The 25,103-nt window shown below is 42.0% G+C and overlaps 1 protein-coding gene across 6 annotated transcripts in view; it reads right to left on the reverse strand.

The window, feature by feature from the left end:
• fhod3a (formin homology 2 domain containing 3a) overlaps positions 1–22,575 on the reverse strand; it is a 69,212-nt gene extending 46,637 nt beyond the window's left edge. For all 6 annotated transcript variants that reach the window (XM_026155564.2, XM_026155561.2, XM_080295897.1 and 3 more), the window contains exons 1-3: positions 22,057–22,575; positions 15,448–15,557; positions 10,116–10,183 (exon numbers count right to left, since the gene is read on the reverse strand). In XM_026155564.2, coding sequence (XP_026011349.2) covers positions 10,116–10,183; positions 15,448–15,557; positions 22,057–22,221 — 343 coding nt within the window. In that variant the 5' untranslated portion in view covers positions 22,222–22,575. The remainder of the gene's footprint in view (positions 1–10,115; positions 10,184–15,447; positions 15,558–22,056) is intronic.
• Between the last annotated feature and the right edge of the window lie 2,528 nt (positions 22,576–25,103).

The raw sequence follows: 25,103 nt of genomic DNA on the forward strand, positions 1-25,103 counted from the left end.
AGTGAGGATGAGTAAACAGAGAGGATATTGGAGGAAGCGTCCTGCTCGCTGAGTGGATTAGCTGGTTGAAATCTTGCTCTGACTCATCACGCTATTGCTTGTTATTACGCCTCCCTTATGTGTATGTGCATATTGTGTTTCCCTTTGTGTGTCCCTAATAGAGATGCCAATGTGGTGTATAAGCACAATCACATCTTCCTGAAACTATTTCCCCTCTTGTTCTCATGACCCACTGTATGAGTACTAGTGGCTGCTAATGGTGTGTGCCTGTGTGTAATTCTGAGAAGGAAAGAGTTTGTGTACCTGAAGCAGTGTTACAGAATTTCTCTGTGTTGGCTTTATAGAAGTAACTAACATGAACTCAAATCATATTAGAAGCAGTCCAGCCAAATCCAGTCACTCTATTAAAGAAGCCCAGTATAACCAACAGATAACCTCAATATGGTTAGTTACTTACTAACTAGTTACTAACTAGTAACTAAGTTTGCGTGAATAGCTGAGCTTCTCTACACAATACAGTATTTGGTACATAATATTGTAGTTCATAAATGTTAACAGGCAGCTAGTGCTAGCTAATACTCAGAAGTGAGTGCGCTGAAACCTCCATGAATCAGGTGACCTGCTGATGTTGGCTATTTTCACCAACAATGGTCAAAGGACTTTTTCAGCTGTCATTCTTCTAGCTAATGTTAGCTAACCTTAGGTCATCTGCTAAAATAAATAAATTGCTTAATACCCAAGGTAGCAGCTAACTGGCTAAGCTTAGCTTGCGGGAACCTGCTATCAATCAAAGCAATCACTATAGCACCTATTTGCAACCACTGATCAGGGTTGTTGCTTGCAAAGGCAGGGGAATTTGGATTTTACTTAATCTTAGACACTTAGAAATTGTCATTGGCAATTATAAAGTTTTAAAACATAAAAAAGTTGCACAGCAGCCAGAAATTCTCAGCCTTTGTTAACTCCAACGCAGGTTCACATTATTGAACAAGAAAGCCACAATATATACTAAATCTAGAAAACAGTGCCATATTGGCTTTACTCTTCTTCACCTGTAAGTCAGCAAACCGTTGAGCTGTGACGTTCAGAGATCCTGGCTCGCTGCTTCAGCTCTGTCTGGCAGGTGCATTTCCTCCTTGCTTTGTTTTTCCCTTGTGTTTCTTTCCCTAAGTGCTTTACCATTTCCCTGGAAATCATCCCTCGCCCCGTCTCTTTCCACACATCCCCTAAACCCATCATCTCTGAAACCCTACGGCTGGATAAGATCCCAAGCCCGCAGATTCTCCTGATTCTGGATGTTTAGCTCGGGGTAATTGTAATGTTTTATTGCATTATGTAATACCTTCAAAATGATTAAAACAGACCAGCCAGAGCTTTTTGCCGGCACACTTCGGTGCATATACGAACAAGCCCAGACATAACACTCACAAGAGCGTACAGCCACACACACATACTCTATGTCAATATATATTTCTTACTTTCTTCCATTAAGCCCACAGAGGTTTTGGAGAGCTAACCCCAAAAAGCAGTATGTTGTGCCACAGCGCAACAGTTGGCCTTCTAATGTTTGTCAGCATGACTGGAGCGTAGGGAAAACCCTGCCACATCCACAGAAAACACAGCGTTATAACACACACCACACCACATCAGCGGATCAATAAGGAGACACACAGCTGGAAAGCAAGACCAGATTACACAGAAAAACCATAAAAGCTATGAATACCTAGCTTCCCTGTATGTTCAGCGGATGGCTTAAAGCTAGAGAGAAGGAATAAGCAAGTAAAACCTAAGAGTTTTAGGACTTTTCATTGCCTCTGCAAAATATATTTAAGACCTTACTGTGAGGGAAACGCACTTTAAAAATGAAAATATACTCTGATGTAAGTTCAAACTTAACAGTGAGGTCAAATGAAACTGCATCCAAATGTTAAATTATAAACTGTAAATGGTCTGGTACTAATATGGCCCATTTCTGTTCAGTTGAGCACCAACAGCGCTTTCTATTGCAAGTCATGTTCACCCAAAACACACACAAACAGATACAGCGCGTTTATGATGGATGTGATATTGCCCAAGGGCACTTCGACACACGAATTAGAGGATAAACCTTTAGACTGACCTGACTGGTAGACAGCGTGCTCTACCACATGAGACACAGCTGTATTCTAATAAAGAGACAACAATACACTGTAGCTGTTGTCAAACAGGCCAAGAGACCTATTGTTAACCCCTCTGGCAACCTCTGGTTGCTAGGGAAATTAGTAATTCCCTGACTAGTTGGCGGACTGGAGGTTGATGGCTGTCACCTGGTCCGAGCAGTCATAAAAACAGTGCTGTTGCAGAGCAGCGACCTGCTATTGCAGCTCTTCAGATTCGGTTTCACCCAGCGACTGCCAGCACCCTCCTGCAACAACCCACCAACCAGTGAGAGAACACACATTTTTCCCTAGCAACCTGTGGTTGTCAGGAGGTCACTGACCGCTCTCTTGGCATGCATGACTGGGACTAGGCTTTAGCAATACATTTTACAGCCAGCAACCTTCAGTAATCATTCGCCAGCTGTTTGGGGAATGTACATTTTCCCTGTAGGCCTGTAGTTGCCAGTGAGACTGGACTGGAGACCCGTCCTCAACCACTTGTCCCTAACCACTTACCAACTGGTTGGCAAATGCGCAGTTTCCCCAAGTGACCTGTACAGTAGTTGCCAAAGGGTTGCTTTAGGGTTGCCTAAGCCACAAGTTGGAAAAATCGACAAGATAAAGCCTTGCAATTCTTTCCAGAAACCAACATTAACCACCAAAAATCATAAATGCGAATCTCTTTGTCATTAAACTCGCACCTTCCCTCTCTCTAAAAGGCTAGCTAGCAAGCTCTTTTTCATTATCATCAATTTGAACATTTCCATAAGTGCACCGCAAGCTGGAAAATCTGGCGCCAATGCAACTATAAACATTTAATCCCTTCAAACTGGATTCTCCTTCATTGCCTGCACATGTGCTTTTTCCAGAGGTTCCAATTTTAGCAATAGATGCAACATAATCTACTACTGAAGTGTAAATAAAGTCAAACAGCATTAGTGCAGCAGGAGAAGAGAACGACTACAGAAAAGATAAATGCTGGTGGCTTTTCTACAGCAGCCACTGCTGGAAAGTTTTTCACCACTACACCTCCATCGCTAATGCCTCATCTGCACATCTCTCCATCTCTAACAGCAGTAACTAAAGCATGACTCATGTGGGCTCTCCTCAGGGTCTCAGCTGCTGGTGAGGGTAGAGGGGAAACTATTTGAGTGATTTTTTTTTTTTTTTGATTTTTTTAAATTTCATTCCTTCCTTCTCTCTGTGAAACACACATTAAAATAAGAGCACAGTGTTCTGTATTTGGAATGCAGAAGTGCTGATTTTAGGTGGTGGTGGTGCAGAAAAAAAAATGGACACATAAACATACATTTTCACAGAAGGTGCTCTGGTTGTGCATAGATGAAGCAGACTGAGCGGCAGGACTAAACTTGTCTAACCCTTTGCACACAGTTCATAAGCATAGCGAAATATCTTTGTTGACTCAGAAGTTAGCAGGAGGATAGTGCACAACTTCTTGAGCCAAAGCCACAGGTGTCTATCAGAACAATGAAGCATGAAGATTATATGGAGCTGAGCTGAGTAAATATAGATTCAGAGGAAAAACAATGCAACCCAGGAAAAGTAAGAAATGTTGAGGTTAAACAACTGCAGCTGAGTCTTTTTGAATAATATAATTCAAGATATGGTGGGAAACATCAACAGGGGACAAATGGACGGTGGATTAAAAAGTAGGGTAGCACAGTTATTAGAGGGCACCATGCCAACAACTTGACTGCTCAGTCACAGATGTCCTGCAGCAATACCCCCTCCCAGCTTACCCATTAGCAAGCATTATCTCCATGCCACACCATGCCATTACCCGGCCTTATCTCCCACAGCAGGGGGACACCAATGAAGTAAATCGTTGTCAAAACCAGCTGTAGTCATTTCTTTTTATATAGCATCTTATAGCCAGAGTGAACAGAGGTCCTGTCAGGAAATCTAGCCTAAGTAGCGACTACTCATTTATCACTCAAGACCACCCTGTTGGCAAGCTTAAAAAGATTGTAATTTCTCTAACTCTCACTGATGCCATGAAATCCTTAAAATATCTGTAGTAAACCCTCGTTTGTTTGTTTTTTTCTTGTTGTTTTTTGAATAGGGCCCTGTTTTATTCAGTAAAGGCAGGATCAAATTATAAAACTGAAACTGAAATGAAGATTCTGATGTGTGAATCCTGCAGTGAGCCGAAGATAAGACAGATACAGACACAATCTTCAAGTTTTCAACGAGTTGCTAGTTTGTTATGTAACAGTAGAACCCGCGAAAATCAAAGCGAGTTAAACTTCCCTCCACCCTAACCTCTGGCCTCCACCTCTTCTTGACAATACGATGGGGGGTGATTAGAGACAGATAATTGGCGCGCAGAAATCCAAGCCAATTTTTTTAAAGGGCTAAATTCCAGAGCTCAGTGCTAAGGGATTGAAAAGGGTCCAAAACACATGCAAGGCCTTTTGTTCTGCACTCCGACTCTTTTGTTTCACCTGCTGTACCACTCATTACAGGGAGCTTTACCTGTCAGAGAACATACCCTCGCTGTTTTTGATCACTTGAATTACTGCATATCCTTTGACTTGAGGAGAGGCTGGGAAATGAGGCCGCATGGGAAACAAAAGCTTTGGGAATCTAAAACCATTTACTTCCTCAAGCTCAGGTCCAGAGCCCTGGGAGTTGGAAGGTTCTGCTCATAGACAGCGTAAAAAGAAGGATGTAGCTTTCAGAGGTGGGGCATCGATAAAGGATAGTATTGTAATATTTTTCTTGGCAATATTGTATCGATACTGGGGCACTAAACATCCATTTTTTAAAAAAATTAAATACATCAAATAAGATAAGATAACCTTTATTAGTCCCACACGTGGGAAATTTGTTTTGTTACAGCAGAAAGTGGACAGTGCAAAGCTATTTAGCAAAAATTAGAGAACACTGGAATAGAATAAGAATAAGATACTGTACACAACTGTACAGAATAGAATAAAATAAAATACTATATACAATACAATAATATATACAATAGGATAAAATAGAATTCAAATGCTATATACGACTGAGTAAAAATACAACTTTGTCAGAAAAAGACAATTGCACTTAGTCTCATTGCACATGTGTGGGTTTGTGTGTTTGATCAGCTGCAAATATATTCTGGGAATACTACAAAATGGCTAATCTTCTGCACCAACATCCTACGATAACATTAGCCGAGCAAACTTACATTAAATCAGCTCAGCTGAAAAACCAACGTCGCACTTAGCTTATTATTGCACATGCACAATCACTTTTGACTGTAAGGCGATTACACAGGGCATCTAAAAGGAGGCAACCTTTCTGCAAACAGTTGCAGTCTGACTTGGACTGACTGCAATCACTCTCAGAGAGATGATCAGAAAAGTCTGCAAATAATTGCTCATTTTTAAATTAGACAGATCGGCAACATGTTACCATCGGTCTTGATTACTCTTTGTCAATGAGCACAACATGAGGGAACTCGACTCAACTGGCTGCAAGCCGATTGCATTGTGAGTGTATTTAATAGCAGACTGTCTTATGGCAGGAGTTCAGTGACAGTGTTGGCAGGTTTGACCATCTCATTCAGCAAAAAAAACCCCAAAAAACAAAACTAAGGTGCGAGAATGTTATCTTACTGGATAAATCAGAGTTTGAGAACATAGTGAAAGAAAGACGACAAAATGCAATATATGTTATTTGCAATACTTAGCATATCACAAAATGTTAAAAACGGAAGTATACTGTATTGTACAAGTATTGTGATAATATCGTATCGTGGGGTGATTCCCGCCTCTAGTAGCTTCCAGGTTTGGTGAAGCCACCAATGCAAAACTGCCTTGAGTCTGCACTTAGTGGACACTTTCCTGATGGCTTCATGGACTCATCGCTTGATTCATGTTATTCAGAGAACAACATTAAATCCATATTGTGAATTTTGATCATTCTAAGCGTCTGAAAGGAGTATTATCTACGGTATGCTCACTGGCTTGTGACTGACCAGTTCTTAGCCACTCGGAATATTGATTTCACAATCATATCCATCCTTTATTAGTAACATCTGGTTTAAAAACATCAAGATGACCACGGTGAAAACAGTCATCCCTAGAAACTGATGAGTTACATGACAGCAACTACGTCCATCTTACTGTCTATGTTTCTGCACGGGAAACGGGAAACCGCCAAAAACTGCAGTTCCTTGAATTGCCACTAGGGGCTAGTTCAAAAAGCGAGTCAATCACCAATAATTCTAATATTAAAATTTCCAACTTTAACAGGAGAAATAAACAGGTTTGCAGCCTGGTACGATTTTTTTACAAAGAGTGGATTTACAGATTGACTGGCTTTAGTCCATATGTAAAATTCCTGCAGTCAGAAAAATCCATCAGAAGTACAACAAGAGGTAAACTTCACATCATCCTTTCCCTTCCTACCTCTAAACTTTTAATACCCCCAGTTCTCCCTGATCTCCATCAATCAACCCCTTTGCTTCCTTTAACTCTCACATTTAGTGCAAAGAGGCTCCACTGTGCTGCCTCCCTCACGTGTTTCTGTGCTGTCAACACTTTCTAAAGATAACACCTCAACTTCACCCCCACCCCAGAACCGCCGCTCTGTACTCATCAGCCACGATCCACAACAACTCTTCGACTGTGACAGAGGCAGCTAAAATTAACCCTTAAACAAAGGGTTCTGGGCAGGCCGCGTGATGGACCGATAGAAGGGATGTGAGTGTAGGTGGAAGTCTGCACAAGCAGATATTAAAAGTTAAAAGAACAACTGAAAGAGACAGTGCAGCAGTTGAAAGTATAAATAATGAGGTTCGGGCCACAACTTCTTAACCTGAAGCTGAGGACAGTGAGGACACCCACAATGCATAAAAAATGAACAAAACAGCCTGATTTCCCAGCGGGGTTCAGGCTGGAGACGTTCAGAAGACCTGGATCATTAAAATGCCACAAGGGCCTCTCGAGCACAGACAGAGTGCCTTCACCAGCAGTCAAAGTCATGGCCTTGCTGACCATGTCAGTGTGTGTTTCTGTTCATGTACCAGGGAAAAATTCATTAACTCACAAACATAATCACACTCTGACTCACACAAACTCCCACCGTAGAGCTGCTTTAATCCCAACCGGAACGCCTGCATGTAATTCAATCTATCTGCAGAAAAGCCAAGAAATGCCCAAGAATGCTGCGTTTCTCTTAGTCATTCAAACTTTTCTAATCCCTGCAATCTTGAAAGAAGATCACTGGATGACTGAAGGAGATGTATCCAACATTTAGCCTCAATACAATGATGTTTAGATCTTTGCTAATTGAACCTAGAAGGTCACGAGACCAGTAAGATTAGGAAAATCTGTAAGAAATGGAGCATTTCATGCATTTTAATCATAATAAACGCACAGCTTTTCAGTCACAAACATTTCATTAATGTGCATCCTTGAATGCAACGTGATTTTTCATTTAGCGGACAGTTTGCTGTCCACCACTCGGAGGATTTGAAGGTTAAGGCCTAGAAAGATTAGAGAACGTTAAACGGGTGGATGAGTGGACAGCTGAAGCGACACTGAGTGATGGGGGGTGGACAGCAGATCTTTAAAGTGAATAGACTGCTGTGACACGCTTAAGCTATCTGCTTGCATGTCTGTTTAATGCGGCAGAATTACACACTGCCACTTCCAAATATCAAGTCCCGTGCAGATTTAGTCGTTGCCCTGCATCTGTGCCGTGCTAACTGAAATCTGGATTGCGGTCAGCATAGTAAACAAACTCTATCATCGTACGTTGGCACTGGATAAAAATAAGCGATGCCCTTCAAAAGAAAATGTCTCTGCGTTGATGATGGCGATGCAACTTTTTCTAATAAGAAGCTGTTTTTCATTTTATGCGTAAAGGGACAAATAAATATAGCCCGGCGCTGTTTTTTCTCCAAACCATGGGAAGATCCCTCATAACGGCTGGATGTGTGGGTGTGTGTATTACATGGTCATGGGTGTGAGAGAAAGATTTAGCTTACATCAATCCTCAGTGCATTCACTCAGGCCCATCAGAGGATGAAGAAAAACACTGTAGCAGTTTTACATCTGTAAGCAAACAGCAGTTTATATGTTTGCAGCAGATGGCTGCAGATCCGGGTCAGTCCTCATCCCTTTCAGAATGAGCCCGTCTGTTTCCAACAGCCCTCGAGCCTAAAACTTTCTTTAGAGGACAGCAACTATACATCCATCATAATCTACTGAAAGGAAGTGTTTTAAGGGAAAGTGGGAGGATGAAAACTGCCGTTTGCAAAAAGAAAACGTCATCTAATTACAATCTAATCACTATAAAAGGTGATCAAATGCAGCCAAATCTCTAACAGGTCCATTTCAGAATACTTTTTTTAAACTATTTTTAAGACAGCAAAAAAAATGCCCCATATATACAAGAACTATATTTTTTGTACCCTTCCTAAGCACTGCTTAGACTGACCTTTCACCTCATTAACATCTCGGCCGGTCTTGATTCTAGGATCCAGAATTAGCTCTGCTATCACTGGCATGAAGAGTGTTGACCAAGTAGGAAAAAGTCATGGAGGAAATGGGTGAAGAAGGACACACCCCGGGGAGAGAAAGCATGATAGAGTGGGATAATTTTAATGGAGGGTTTTCCCTAACAAAACGTAACCACAGCGCTAAAGTGTTTCAGTGCAGTGCCTCAGCCAAGTGAAAGGAAAAAACACAATCCCAAGAGTTCTCCACTGCTGTGGACAGAAAAGACACTGATAGGGTACAAACTACTGACTAGGAAATTGCACATTATTCATCTCTATACTCTCTTGCTGCCTTATAAGTTTCTTATAACAGCGGTCCTCAACCCCCGGGCCACAGGCGGGTACCGGTCCGTGAGTTGTTTGGTACTTGAGCTACAGTACCAAGATTTGTAACATTTATAAGGTGATTGTTTAAAAGCCTGAACTCAAGAAGTGTTGATCTGATGAGCAGGAAAACTGAAAAATAGGCCAGAAACAGCCTGTTAGGTGTAACTCCACAATACCTCAGTTAGCAGGTGTGTAGCTACACCCAGATCTATCAATGTCTACAAATGGATGACTAAGCAGAAATTTAACACTGTCAAAAAAGCTGTTTTCTTCTGTTTGAGACCCTAATCACAAGTGATCGTCAGCGGAATTCATGTTCATAAAAAATTAAGCTGAAATCCATTCAATAGTTCTCAAGAGATTCAAATAATGACCTGGTAGCATTAAACAAGTTAGCTCTCAAGATCTAACATAAATTATGTGCACGGTCCTTGTCAGCAACACAGAAGATCCAGGTTTGTAGGCTCATCTTAGCTGCCTCTGCCACAGAGTTGTCCCTGTGCTTACTCTCCTCTCATGCCCCTCCTTTGCGTTTAATCTCATAAACGGCTGTGGCTACAACTGTAGCTGCCTCCACCAGTGTGTGAATGCGAGAGTAAATGAATAGTGGAATTGTAAAGCGCTTTGGGTGCCTTGAAAAGCGCTATATAAATCCAATCCATTATTATTAATATTAGAACTTTCTCTTCAGACTTATCACTAAATACTTGAACTTTACTGCTGTTATCTTTTTTCCACCCTCTCACATAAAGTGAAAGTCACACCTCTCTCCCTGTTGTTTTTCTCCCCGTATAGCAAAGATGAGTCAGGAGCATCACACTGTGACGGCTTCACCAGAAACCAGAAGCTTCTCTGCAAAAAGGCTCACACACGGCAATGGTTTTTTTCTCAGTGTGTCAAAAGATGTGGCAAAAACATGAAATTGCCACGTTAAATTTAGAGAAGTTTCACACACACCAGTCAATCCAGCTTCCAAGTGGGCGGTTTCGGGTTTGAAGTGTACCACTTGGAAAACCCTGGGACGGCCATTTAAAGGGGGGTTACAATGTGCTCTTAGGCTCGCTGGTGCATCTGACGGCATGTGCATGTGTGTTTCCAGGGAGAAATGTGTTACAAACATGTGGCACAGTACTCACCAATGCAGGCGTGGACGCGGACTGTCAGCTGGGTCCGTAAAATAACGCTGTGCTTCTTCCCTCTGGACCTGAGAGACATTGGAGGGAGGAAACATGAGAATTAAATTTGAGTCAAAACTAAATTGTCTAAGTTTTGTCTCTTCTATCATAGCCAAAAACAGCTGACATGATGAGACTGATGCACACAAACGTGGGCGTGCATTACATTTATACCCCCATATTGATACACATCTGATTCTTTTCAGACAGCAGAACGGCAGCAGACATAACAGGCATTTTCACAAGTGCGCACCTCCGCGTGGCATCGTTCCCATGAGCAAACACTCATGGAAACCCTATTTTCAGTGGGAAGGCACACAAATGTCAAGATAAAGTACAATATTATGTTACGCTATCTGTTATACCCTTACGTCCTAATCGCTAGGAACTAATCAGCGACTTCAATCACTAACAAACTGATACCATCCAGCCCACGCAGGGAAAGCATGACTCTGATAGCATTTACCGCTGGAATTATGCATAACATGCTCTTAGGAAAAAACAGTCAAACAAGAGAGCACCTGGCCTCTAATCCTTCTATTACAATGTTATCAGATTTGCTAGGAAATAGAGCAAAATGTTAACACAATCTTTGAGATGCGAACAAACACAAATTCATTTTTCTTTCTTTTCTGGTAGTCTGTTGTGTAAGAATGGCAGTCAAAGCAACTGAACTGTGGGAGGAAAGTTAGGCTATAGCATGAAACACATAGTGGTGTGGGCACACAGTTTAACTATATACTGACTTGTCAGTCACAAAGTAGGCCCACTCTAAAGTATTCCCATCATTAATTTTGTTGATTGAGCTTTAACATCAAGTTGCCATAAACAAGACGGTCGAGATGGTGAAGGCAGTTTCCAGAGGTTCTCTGTCAGAAGCTTCCACTTTCTGGACTTCCAGTTTCATTGGGGCATTGAGATAGTCCAGAATAAATGAGGCTCCTTTTTTGGGTCATTAATGGTCTTCTGGGGAAAAAATGTGGCAATAAAAAATCATCATGGAGTTGAAAGAAATGGAGTGACTGCAAAATATTGACTGAAAAGGTGTAGCCTGTAGCTTTAGTTTATTACATCCACCCTTTTTACATTGAAAAATCTAACTGGCAACACTTTTATAACTAGATTTTACCAAACAAAGACCAAATCACCAAAGAGAAACTAATGCTTCATAAACAATCGGTCCTTAATTTTATACCTAGTTAGCATATTATTTTCATTTTATGCAGTTGAAACAATAGATACAGTTCCAATTTTAGTTTTTTACTTCTTTTTTTTTTTTTACAGATTTCGATTGAAATAAAACACCTTTGGATAAGTATTAGGGACATCACAGTACCGTGGGCCACTTTGGGGCTGCTGCTACACACAGGCAGCAAAAGCAGAAACTTCAAGATTCTTGACCACAGTCACCTTCAGACACCACAACCAGCTGCGTCTTGTACGCACAGGTAAATAAGTGAATAAGCTACACTTGTAACGTCTGAGGTCTTTTTGCAACCACACACAATACACAAATTGGACATAAACAGCTTCAGGATCTGGAAAACGCAAAGCAACGCAAAGTGTGTTGAACCTGCCTTCTTCTTCATGGCCACCAGTGGGCAATACTCATGGTGGGACTTTCTTATTTCCCAATGAGTTCATGGGCTCAGTCACTCATTTATGTCTTTTATGTAAATCTCGGCCATAATACGTTTCAGAAATATCATCCAGGGTGCAGTCATTGGCTAATGATTTGTGATTAATGAGACGTTAGCCAATGAGCTAATGTTTCAAAACAGCAAGATGACAACATCTAAAACATTCATCTTGCGACTTCACAGACCAACATTTGATGTCATGGCAACCATGTCCACTTTTTATACCGCCTATCTTTGCAACCAGGGAACTCGCCCCCTGTTGGATGTTAGAAGAATGTAGATTTAAGGCACTTCTATATTGCCTTTTCAGACTCATGGAAGCTACAGTTAGAACAGAAGCAAAAGTTATGGGCCTAACTGTACATCCTTCTTTTATACATAGTGGATGCCTGTGATTGACATAAGTATGATATGTTGAAGTCAGGCGTAAAGGGTTCAAAGGGAGATTCCTTTGCATCACAAGCTACAGCCATCTACAGTGACTTCCAGTGGAAGCAGAGCAATTATTGTCACCCGAGGGCTTTGTTTACTGTAAGCTGTGGAGAGCACTGTCCTGCCATAGCTGCAATCACAACACTGTGTTTGATGTGTGGAAGCATAAATTCAGCTAACACCAATGTGCTCTTTAGAAACCTGCAGATATTTTTAGTGATAGAGAAGTTTCCGCTTTCTGGATCAGTTATTTAGTAAAAACTACAGGGAAAAAAACCCTTTTCTCATTATTCTATAAAAGATATTGTATGTGTGTGACCAGCAGACTTTATGGTTATTTATAAATTAAAACTGTTATTGTGGGATTATAGAGGTTGTGGCTGATAACTATTTTAAATGGATCCATCTAGTCAATCCTGATATCCACTGCTTAAAGTTTTTATTTCCCAGATGCTGTTAAAGGGAACCATTGTGTTATCATTATGCTTACAGCTCTTGAATTCTACTGCAGGAGTTTTCTGTGATTCATAATTGCACTTTTTATCCCATGCTGGGCCTTAATGCAAGTAATGTTCAACGTCGGATCAAATGCAACTTAGCCAAGTTTATTCTGATTGGCTGCCCCTCACAAACAGAAGGTTTGAACAAGAAGTGGGCAGGGCTTCTTGCCTAAGATGACCATATTAGGGGTATCAACCCTCATTGACATCATACAGCTGTCTGAAGATTAACCTTTTTGCTCACAGATATCATTTGCATGTACTGACCTCATTATTTGAAACTCATTCAGCAATGTAACAGTATATACTTAGTATGACAGAAAAATACGTTAACGCATCACCGAGCCTATTAAAGCACATGTTAAAGGTACGTTCTGACATTGGTTGGGATTAATTTAGTCTTTTATAACACTATATAGACAGCTTTCATTGTGCAGAATGAATTTAGAAAGAATTCATCCTCACCCTTTGTGACATTTTGCCAAGACGAGGTCAAACCCAAACCAAAAACGCATGATTCATTTCTTACTGTCAGCTCATTATGACCTCGGTTAAAGCCACAGTTTGATAGAATGACTGACAGAACTGTCCAATCCAACCAATTCCTCAACACAAACGAGCCTTTCTTCGCCTATCTGTCATCTGTCATATGGCTTACCGAGCGCACAAGAAAGATACACACATTTGAAAACAAATAGATAGATATGCACATGGAAACAACCACTTATAATAAACACAGAGACTAACAAGGCTCTGGGGTCTGCCATCACTTATCAGGCAGCCGCCCCCAGTCCTAAACAGACTGACATACCTACACAAACGTACATTGTCACACACATGTGCTGCTGCTTAACAGCTGCCTTCTCCGTGTGGCGGTCAGAGCTCTTTGTGTATAAACGGCTTTGAGCCAATGTTTGCCCATTTGTGTTACAGCTAATTAGCTAAAGTTACAAGGACTGATCAGCTAAGCAACTGTTTATACTCGTTTTTTTAGATGAGTCTTGGGCAATCAGATCACAAATGAACAGCGCTAAAGGCAAGTATAAAGACGAGACCACCAAGACACATTGCAATTGTTCAAACCACTTCCCGAGGTGGTCTGGGGAGCTTTTGACCACATATCCTGTGTGCTAAAGTGTCCTGATCAATCCCCAACTCTGGCATAACGGGAAATTTATTCATGGTGGTCCTGTTTGGTCTGGTTCTGCACCGTCTTGGGTGCCACAAATGACTTTGTCCTAACAAAATAACCAGGAGGAAGAGCTAGGACAAACGTATCAGTTCTTGAAATACTTTGTTTTCTTTGCTAGCCCTTTCTTAAACCAATTTAGAGCTTATCTGGCAACAGATTGACGTAATAACTCCCACATAATCACTTCTGTTAGTGAGAGAGTAGGGAAATCTGACCACAACAGACACTTGAAAGCCCCCAACGGTTACCAGTGAGCCAGCGAACGTGGAGTAATCATGCTACAATAATGGTATAGCATTGACAGCATTCCTAACTTTAATTTGTTCTATTACCTAATTTCAGGATTTTCCAATTTAAGTAGCTCTATTAATTGATATTAACAAAATATAGTCACCGTTTACGTTTTTTTGAGTTACTTTTGCCTTCATATCAACTCAAAGCAGTTTGGCCGTTCTACTCAAAGTCACTTAAATCTTCTTCATCCCCATTCTAAAGCTCAGTTTTCATTTCAGCAGGTCACGTTGACCATCTCTACTTGTCTAAATGGGCTGATTAATGAGAAGTTGAACAGCGTGTGTAGCTGGAAGCCACAAAGACAGGATTGCATAATAATGTTGGACTCAAATTCAGGTTTTGGTTGTAACTTGAATCCTATACAAATGTATCCGACGTTGAACCTTAGTTGCTGGTGCTAATATGCTAGCCTCAGGCCCTGAGGTTTTCTCACAGTTTTTAATTGCAGACACTGGCCACCTATCAGAGAAGAAAACTGTTTCCATTTGCAATATAAAAATTAGCACACTTACATGACCTAAAACAATACCATTCAGAGGAATAGGCGGAGAGATGCTAGAGTGCCAGGAAAATTACATGTTATGGGATTTACAACAGATCCAGGGTAGGGTTGCTGTAGCCTAAGTGACACGCTAACACAGTTTAAGGAATAAAAAGAAAATCAGGTTCACCAGGGACTGAAGTAACATTCACTATAATGGAAATCATATGCTTGTCAACACTAATGAGCCACATACGAGTTTATGAGTTTTGAACAATAGCCAAAGCACATAATCTAAGGTGATTAACATATTAAATATTCAATTTTCTGGGTGTAATCCTAATCCTGATTTACTGAGATGTCAATACAGCCAGGAGGTTTGATAGAGGTTTCAAAGCCCTTTTACAAAGTCATCACACCGTCGTCTCTACATTCAAGCTGTAAACTGTGAAATACTGTCACAAAGAAGACGAGAATATTAATCATACAATGGGAGAATAGCTGTTGCTGTGGAAGGGAGGGCACACGTGTCCTGCTTTCCAGAGTGCTTCATACTTTCCATGAACTTGCGCTTCCAAGAAATCCATATCCAACAGCTTGTGATTCTCCCCATTTTATAAGAATGAAGAAACTCAGAAAATATGTGTACGTGTATGAGGGGGGAGAGGGCGCGGGGGTCTCGCTGCTTTAGATATTTTCGAGTGGTGAAGAGAGAGAGACTGTTTGGTATAAAGGGTACACGAGTCACTCTCACCCTGTGTCGTCCTGCTGAAAGCCCTCCAGCTCGTCCCTTTGCTCAGCCAGCGAGGACTCCAGATCCAGATAGGTTCCATTGTGGGACAGCTGAAGTGCACAGTCATCAAGCTACGGGATGGCAGAAACAAAATATACAAAGTTAAAGTAATAAAGGAAATACAACAAACGTGTCACTCTGCACACAGGGATGACCTATTGGGCTTCCTTTGTCTAGCGTCCCTTTACTATGTATATCCATGATTCACACCCCCTTTAAAAAAATAAAACAAGAAAGAACAACACTTTGAGCCTGTAAAATAAAGCCAGTTTATGGGGCAGGGGTTTGAACACAAGTGCACACAGTGGTCTGTGAAGGGGTGAGAAGCATTTGCAGGGTGCCTCTGCTTTCTGCATTAAAAAGCTGTTAAGGGAGTTAACTCGTAATAAAGGCCGCAGAACATGAAACCAAAACCAGAGTGGAACACAGTGACGGAACGGCACATTTTATTGCATTAAATACTAGCTGTGAAAAATATAACTCTCAGCTCGGCTCTATATGTTCGTTGAGCGAGCACAGCCTTGCACATGTCCAAGTTTTCGCGCTGGCGATTGATGACTTTCTGAGTTTTTTCACTTCTCATCCACCTCGCCTTCATGCATTTGCATGATCTAAGGTAACACTGCAGAGGGGCCTTTGTCAGAACTGACCCCCTGTGCTGTGTAAGAAGAAACCCAGCTGAGTTTGCGACCAGGTGCACAGTAATATATCAACCCGCCACTGGCACCAATGTTTATGAGTACGGTCACGGGTCGATAGCAGGTGGGAGCATCCGTCCCAGAGACAACTCTTAAAAAGCAACTTACGTCATTAGCTCGCAACAATCGGCTCTGTTTTTGCAACTGCTTCCTGAAGCTGCTGAAGTACGAATAAGTGAATGAGATCAGAGTCGCGCATTGGTATGTAGCAGCTCGGTGGCATCAGTGGGTTTAACTTAGATTGGCCTCTGGTGTGCTGCCAAATCCACACCCACCCACCCGGACAATCCATTCAGGCTGTGTGACGACAATTTCTGACCACCGATCACAAGACCTGCTGCTGCTTTCTGTCCATTCCTCCCTTTCAATCCTAAACAGAGAGACGGACTGTCGCATGGACTCACAGCATAAATATAACCTTGCTATATTTACTCTCCTCTGAGGCAGCATGAACACTGGAGCTCAAGAGTGGGTGTGTCTATGGGGGCAGGCAGCACTGCCTGAGCTGAAGTATTGGAAAGGGGAACCTAAGAAGCAGCAGGTTAGCATTATTTAGGTAATCCCAGAAACATGACAGTTGATAAGGACACAATGAATCATCTGTGTCAAACCTTCTAAGGATGAAGGATGACATCAGTGTGGAAGTGCCAAACGCTGCAGTTCCTCTAATGGCCATTCAAGGCTGCCTCCCAAAGCAAGTACACTCATGTGATAAAATATTTATAATAGTATTCTACGGATAGTTTCCCCCTTCATGACAATTCTGCATTTTTTGGGTTTTTTTTCTCATCTATCTGGATATTTGAGTTAGGGGCGTGGCCACATTGATTGACAAGTGTGCCAGAGCCTGCCTGGCTTCATCCAGCACTCCAAGGCACTGGGTTGGAGTTCTTCACTGCGTGCAGGCTGTTGGTCCCTCTTGGAGGATTTTCAAACAGAATACGTAACTTATATTAAGGCTTGTTGTGCGATGTACAAAGAAACAGTTTGCCCACTCTACCCTCTCATCCACCCTTTCATCCGGTGGTGGAAAACAGTGCTAATGCTAACAAAATCCAAAACCAGGGACTGATATCATGGTGGCTATGTCCCTGTTTTATACTGTCCATGACAGAAGCACATACTGTTTCTTCAAAGTTTAAAAAAAGTTAACTCTAGCACAGGCACCATGCTAACAATAGGTTGGCATGGTAACGTGCTACTTAGCAAACAATGCATTACTTTGACAGAGTTTAACCACTGTGTGGAAATGTTTAATACCAACGCTGGTGTTGGTATTGGGTCGATACTTTGCTTCTATCCTTCTATTCTAGCCCACTGAACTGTGTTAAAAAAATGTAAAGGTAATTTTTTTGGAAATGAAAAAAAATATAAATAAATTTTTAGACAGGTACATTTAGATTCCAGGTATGAAAAAAATCAAAAAACACATAACTAGCTGAAAGGTATGTTTTTTTTTCGATTGAATAATTATTATGAACAGTAAAAAATCAGTGATTTATTGTGCTCCCCTAAATATACTCCCTGTATAGGTTTAAAGTATCAATGTTGGTATTTATTTATTCACTTGGTTTTGGATCGATACCAACATTTGCAATATTGCACAGGAAAGATGGTGAAAAATCAGAATATCATCCAAAAATGGGTGTCATGTTTGCATGCCCTATGTTATTTCCATCCATCCTGAGGCTGTTAAGACATTTCACTGAAAAGCACAGATGTCGTCCTCACAGTGGAAAAAGTCAGGGGATCAGAAACCTCACAGGGATACATTGTCTTTGAAGCAAACACACCAGACCACACTGTGATCCCTCAAAACCTGTGAGGCTGCCACCGTGGCTCAAAATGTTAACCAGCTGAAAAGGAAATGCAAACACTTTAAAGGTAATCTCTGCGCTCCATAAATAGTTTCCCCAGCTGTTAAAGTCAAGCGCGATGCTACTGTCCTTCACACTTTTCATGCACGTGAGATTTGGTAAATCTCAAACCGAAAGAGAGGGGGTGGAGACAGTGGGCAGGTGAGGGTGGGGTTAATCACCCTTTGTCCCAGTGGCCTGGTTTTTCATGGAGGGACTAAAACAAAACAACAAAACATTTCTTGTGTCTAATCTGCTGCCATTATCAGCATTTATTTTCTTTTCAGCAACATCCCAGGCACGCTGTCTGACCCACGCTGCCCTCCTTTACCTCCACACAAGCACACTAACACTGCTTCAGCAGCGAGGAGTAAGCTTGGTCGTCCAAATGATGTCTCTTTTTTCTAAAACACGTAGTAATAACACAACACATCACGCTGCATGAGGCCGAGAGCAGCGGTGGCTCCAAAGAGGAACCGCAGGCTCTTCACAAGTCAAGTCTCTGGGGACTTGCTAGAGCAACACTTATTGGCTTGTATATACTTCGCGCTCGTTTTAATCAAATTCTCCCTCAAGAGCAAAGCAGGAGAAAATAGGGGAGAGTAGAGGGAGTGGGGGGGAGGAGGTGTAATTACTTCCATGTTAAAACAACACCGGGTCTGGTGGTGGTGATCGCATTTAACAACACTCTTACATAACTTACAAGACAACTTTCTTTAAAAAAAACTTTTTTCTTGCATCAAAATCAAAGCCTCAGAGGCTCTTTGAAGAGCGAGGGGGAGGGCGTGTTCAGCGTCGGCCATTAAACCTCCAATGCTGCTTTACTGGGAACCTTTTGGTAGTGGAATAAAAGTCGAGCTGTGAAGTCTGAGCTTGTTTGTGGCAGAAGCTGTAGCTGGTCGACTGATAGCGACCTGAATATCTGATATATTATTTTTATAATTTTTTTTGTCTCATTGCCTAAATTAAGTTGGGAATGTCTACAATCTAGCCTTTAGACTGCCTTTATCATCCACTTTAAGTTGACTTCCTTTAAAGCAGGAAGAGGTCAGTGATGATCTCTGCTGCCAGAATCCAAACTTCTGTTTAGCAGCTGGGACAAAGTGACACATCCCCGTGCACACCAAACCAGCAATACACTAATTTAGCTTTGGCAAGAGGTTCTAACCTTGTGTGTCTGTGTTTGTGTGTTTGAGAGTACGAACTGCTGCACGGCCATAGAGGTGGAGGAAGAGATGGAGGAAGAGGTCAGGAAAACCGCGGCACCCAAAGTGAGGAGAACAAAGTGTCGCAGGGATCCAGGCCCCGGCCGCAGGAATTCTGGGACAAGTGACCTATACTTTACATGCAGCCCAGCCAGCCGTGCACAGAGCTCTACCATCATCACAGCATAATAACACAGCAGGCTTTTTTTTCTTCCCCTTAGAGGAGAGCACAGGAGGTTAAAACAAAAATCAGGGAAAGGCTGTTTAAACAAAGACTAACTGAGAAAGCAAAGAGAACTGTCAGAAACAACTGAGCGCTTTTGACATTTTCCAATTATATAATAACACTCGAGCATTATAAGCACCAAGTTTTAGATCTGGACGGTCTGACGGGCAAATTTGCAACCACTCAAATTCATCCCTATAATCTAAGTGCAATATCCATTTGCCATTGCGCACAGCCTTCCTGGTGATGCGAGCGAAATTGCAAACACAAATGCAGGCTGTGCCATCTGTCCGACTATAGGTTGTAATCATAAGCTTTGCTGTGCCGTGGGCCATTTTTCATTTGTTTCGCGGTTTTTAAAGATGGGGGCAGCTAAAGATCGTCTGGTTCGGAAAACCGCTTCTGCTGCTTTGCTCTCAGGTCTGTGTGCCAGCAGTTAAAACTCCCCATTTTTTCCAGACTGTGCCAGTTTTTGTTTTTTTGTTTTCAACTCTGTTTAATCTACACTTTCAGCTTTAACTGTGTAGCAGCCACATAAATCATAAAAAACAAGGTCACATCTGCTGCACTTGTGCAGCCTCTGTGGGTGTGTTTGTGTGTCTGAGTCAACCTTGTCTGTAAGGAATGCGTTGCTTTTTCCTTCTTTTTTTGGTGGGGGGTTGCTTAAACACTGAAATTGACTGAAAATGGTATCTCTTCTTCTCCGTCACACCCACCGTGTCCCATCGCATGTAGGTGAATGAGGCACCTCGGGATAAATCTGGCTGAACTAATGCCTCTGTGCAGCCACCTGTCACTGCCGCATGCAAAGCAGAGAGCAAAAAATACAGTGGGAAGCTTTATTCAGTGTATTTGGGACTTCAGGGAGGTGGGGTGTCCGTTTGTGTGTAGACTTCTCAGCAGAGAAGTTCCATTTTAGAGATTTCCTCAAGCTGGTGGAGATCCAAAGCCTTCCTCTGTGGCACTTTAGTGTCAGAGTGCCCACATTTACGAGTCATCAGGGGCATTTAGAGAAGTTGGTGTGAGGCAGGATGCCATAATAGGACCTGTGATGGAATGTAATTTACTTAGGTACTTTGCTGAAACACACTTTTTCTCAGGTTTTGCAGTTGAAACTGAAGACCCCACCAGTGAGAAGCAGGTATAGCTACTTCAATTCAGCCTTGAGGTGTTTGATGTTGTAAAGTAAAGACCCTACAATGATAAAGTGAAAACCATGACAATTAAATGACCCCCTATTAGCAAGGCTTTGAGCAACAGTGGAAAGGAAAAACTCCCTTTTAACAGGAAGAAACCAATGGCAGAGCCCGGCTCAGGGAGGGGTGTGACCGGTTGGAGGTGATGGAAGGAAAACAGGACAAAACACGCTGTGGAAGAGAGTCAGAGTGATAACAACTAATGATTTTATGCAAATTGTGTATAAACACAAAGTGAATGAAAAAAGGGGTGTGACTAAGAAACAGAGTGCATCATGGGAAGCTCCGAGCAGCTTATATCTATGGCAGCGTAACTAAGGGAGGATTCAGGGTCATCTGATCCAGCCCTATCTATATGCTTTATCAAAAAGGAAGTTTTAAGCCTAATGAAATGAGGGAGAGCCTTCCCTCCCATTCTACTTTTATTTTCTAGGAACCACGAGTGAGCCCGCAGTCTGAAAAAACAGAACTTAAAAAAGCATATTCACTGAAAATTGCAAATGAGCTAAAGGTGCTGCTCAGTATACGCAGGAAAAAGAGAAGCGTAAAGACTAAATGTGCCCAGAGAGGTTGACTGGGATGGGAGACACAGGTGGTGAGGGCAGACATGATGGAAATGAGGGAAAGAAACAAAGACCAGAAATTTAAAAAACAAACATAATGCAGAAAACAAACTTTCAAAGATAACCGAAAATAACTGATAGTTTCTAAACAAAAAGGACCACGACAGTTTTAATGTACTTGTATCTACTCAGCAGTATATTATTGATCAGTAAATAATGGGACAGACACTTACATGTAATCAGTGAATCATTATGATGTCATAATGTGATATATATGATTCTGAAAAGGCCTATTCTGCATAAGTTAACTTTGGATGTAATTTAACTATTAAGCATAATTGTGATTCCAAATAACTAAATTGTGCCAAATTTTCTCCTTTAAAAAACCCCCACTGTATTCATTTGTAATCAAACACAATGTTTTCCCCTCCTCTTGTTTTTGGTACCCTATGCCACCCCAATTTTTAAAATTCCGGAAACGCCCCTGTTAATCAATGTGAAGTGAAGTCCCCTTCTTCAGGAAGCTCCGCGCTTCAAGGCGAACACTTTATTTCAAACCCAGCGAGTTGTGCTTCCATGTGTTCTTTAAATAGCCTCTGGTGGATGGTGGCTCTGGAAGTTTACTTACAAGAGGCTTGAGCATAAAACCAGCATGCGTAAACTGAATGGAGTACGCATGTTCATCTATAAGTGTGTTTGAGTCAAAACATTAAAATAAATAACTAAATAAATAGCTCCTCAGTGACATTGTTAGTTGTCTCTAAGTCCAGAGTCATCTCCTAGCTTTGTGTGCAGCATGACTTGTTTACTACCCTGTTAATCCTACCTTGTGCGGAGCTTTGAGGAGCCGGTGGACTCCTGCGAGCTGGTTGATGAGGGGGATATCCTCTCTGAAGGAGTACAAGGGGGGTCTGGTCGGCTCTGGAAAGTTGGTGCTGTTGAAAGGATCGGTATCATCTAAAAACTGAACCCTGCAGACGAACGTGGCCATGGTGCATCCATGCAAGTGGTTCCTCTGTGAGGGCAGCCCGGCTTAATCAGAAGCGGAGCAGCTTTCTCTCCTGGTAACGACAACAAACCGCGGTCTCCAAGCAGCGCAGCAGCCTGTCCTCCCGCAGGACGGAGTGGATGGCACAGAGCGGTCCTCGCTTTGGTTCTGCTCCCTGAGCCTCCTCCTGCTGCCGCTGTGTTATTCTCGGAGAGGCAGGTGTCTGCAGGCGGACTTCAGCTCGGTGCCGGAGAGTGAAGGATCAGCGCAGCTTGGGACAGCCGGTCTGCTGTCTGAGTCCCAGTAAATCCACCCCCACCCCTCCGGTGTCTATTTTCCCCTCAGCCTCATCTCCCCCTCCTCCCCCTCCTCAGATCACTGTCTCCGACTTAGCTGTGGCTTTCTATCTGAAGAGGAACGACACTAATCCTGTGGTACGTTTATGTAGACCAATGCAAATATTGAAATATTAATGCATGACCCAGAAGACCTTAGAAACATTACAGACGAAGCAAACCACCGGCTGAATACAGAGAAGTACATATATAAATACATATAAGAATGAATGTAATTTCCTCCTTAATGAGAGTTTACTTTACTTTATTTCAATACTGTGACACCTTTATTGAATAATGTATCAAATGAAACTATACAGGCATCTACAGTGAAAAGTGTGTTTGATGGAGTTTGAGGTTAGAAAACAATTCAGGTCAATTGTGACCTCTTTTGGCCAAACGCAGAATTGCAAGTGAAGACGTCTTGACACCTGCAATAGACAAACAGCTACCGCAGCTCTCCTTTCTTCTCCTCAGGTTGGCGACCGTTGCCTACCGATTACAGCACCTCATGGCCGTAAACTGAAGAAATGATTTTAAAAATGGATGAATAAAATCCAGACTAGTCTCATTTTTATTTGTTTATTTGATTTATTAACAATTTGACATTGGAGCTGCGTTATTAACCCCTATGTGGACTTACAACTACAAGGTTATTCATCATTTAAATGGTAATCAGCCTCTTGAGAAATACTTCAGTTTAGATGAGGTGCGTGGAGGGGTCAGTGGTTATCGGCTGCTGTTAATTTTAAGTGGGGTCATGAAATAGGAGACAAATTATACCTCACAGCTCCACGTTGTTTTGTGTGCGTGTGGACAGGGCCTCAAACCTGAAACACCCATGCACATTTACAGATATGTTTTGTGGGTTTATTTATGATAGGCTAATGGCAGAGAAGGCCATCTGATATCACCCTGGGTCAACACACAAATGATTATTTCATTACCAGGCCTCTGGAGAACTTCAAGACATATTGAGGAGGTAATTTAGCCATTTGAATCAGCTGTGTTGGATCAAGGTTACATCTAAAGCCTGCAGGACACCAGCCCTTGAGGCCTGGAGTTCCCCCACCCAGGGTTTCCCGTTTTTATCCCCGGCTGTTTTTATTCACATCTCTAACTATAGGCAGGACAATGGAGGCCTCTTGCATAGATGATCAGGTAAGTGCGTCAGGCTACAGTCACACTAAGCCAAACGGTGGTTTGAGACCACATAGTGCAACCAAAATTATTGCCACCATGTGCACCTCACAATGAAAACTAGTTGCCCTGAGGTTGAGGGTGCTGCAAGCTCAGCCTCTGGGTGGCCTTTTGATTGCTGCAACCAAGAGCAATTGATCTTAGACAGCAAAGAAAGTGCAGTCAGTCACTGACCAGAGGTTTTCCTCAACGTCAACCTGTTTTTCGTCTGATCTGACTGGAACCTTAAAGTGGACCTCTTAATGTTTCCCTTATTCTCTACCATTTATCTGCCATCGCTCATATTAAACAATAAGTTCCAAACACTGAGAATTGTGTAAGTGATCCATGAGAGCCAAAAGCTGAGTGCGCACACTGCTCTGTCGCAACAAGGCCCTTTATAAATGGAAATATAAACAATTAACTCATGCAGTCACAGATGAACTTAACAGATAGAGTTGTATATAACAGATTTGAGCATAAGTTTGCTACCACAGTGAGTGGGTGACGTGTCTTAGTCTGTTTAACACACCTGTCACCTGTGTACACCGCAAGCACTGTAGTGCAGTGGGCGAAATACCTCTTTATTACCACCAGAGGGCAGAAGGCCAGTCTCTTTATTTATTTATTTTTTGTTTTAACTGCGAATGAAACAGTGAAAAAGTAGAAGGACGTTCAGGAACCACTTCCACGCTAGGATATACAGTACTTTCCAGAGTCTAAAGTACCACGAAGGAGAGATAAAGGAAAATAAACATCAAGGACAATTATGCAAAACACACGTTTGCGTTATAGCAGCGACCCCAAGTGGTCTAATGAAGCTGTGCCGCTTGTGCTTCCTCAAAACAGGGTCCCAAGTCCATGTTCAAGGTTGGTGATAGATTCTAACTGCTCTACTGTGTGATGCAATCACAGACAACCACCAATCACAGCAAAGCACTGAGTCTATGTATGGGGCCATATACCGAGCGACCTCCTGTTTGTCGCTGAACTGGTTTGACAGACACATTTCTACAAAACAAAAGAATAAATTACAATTTGAAAAATCAAATCCAACCAAGAAAAATCCAAATATGACAATCTGATTTAAAGTTTACATGCAGAAACACTCATCTAGTTGCCACGCACCGATGGCACCATGGTGCTCGAAGGCCAGACTGTGCTCCACCTCTTCAACAAATAAACATAGGATACTCAAAGGCAACTTCCTCAGCAGAGATAAGACTCCATGCAGCATACATCTTATGTTGATTACTGGTTGTAAATAAAGCGTAAAGGGCATAAAGAGTTTCCCACACGCATCGAAAATCACAATTTTACGCCTGTTATCTTATCTGTAGTCTTGGTACATAAGGATTAGGAAACATCACC

Source organism: Astatotilapia calliptera, chromosome 22, assembly GCF_964374335.1.
Source record: "Astatotilapia calliptera chromosome 22, fAstCal68.1, whole genome shotgun sequence".
Classification (NCBI taxonomy): Eukaryota; Metazoa; Chordata; class Actinopteri; order Cichliformes; family Cichlidae; genus Astatotilapia; species Astatotilapia calliptera.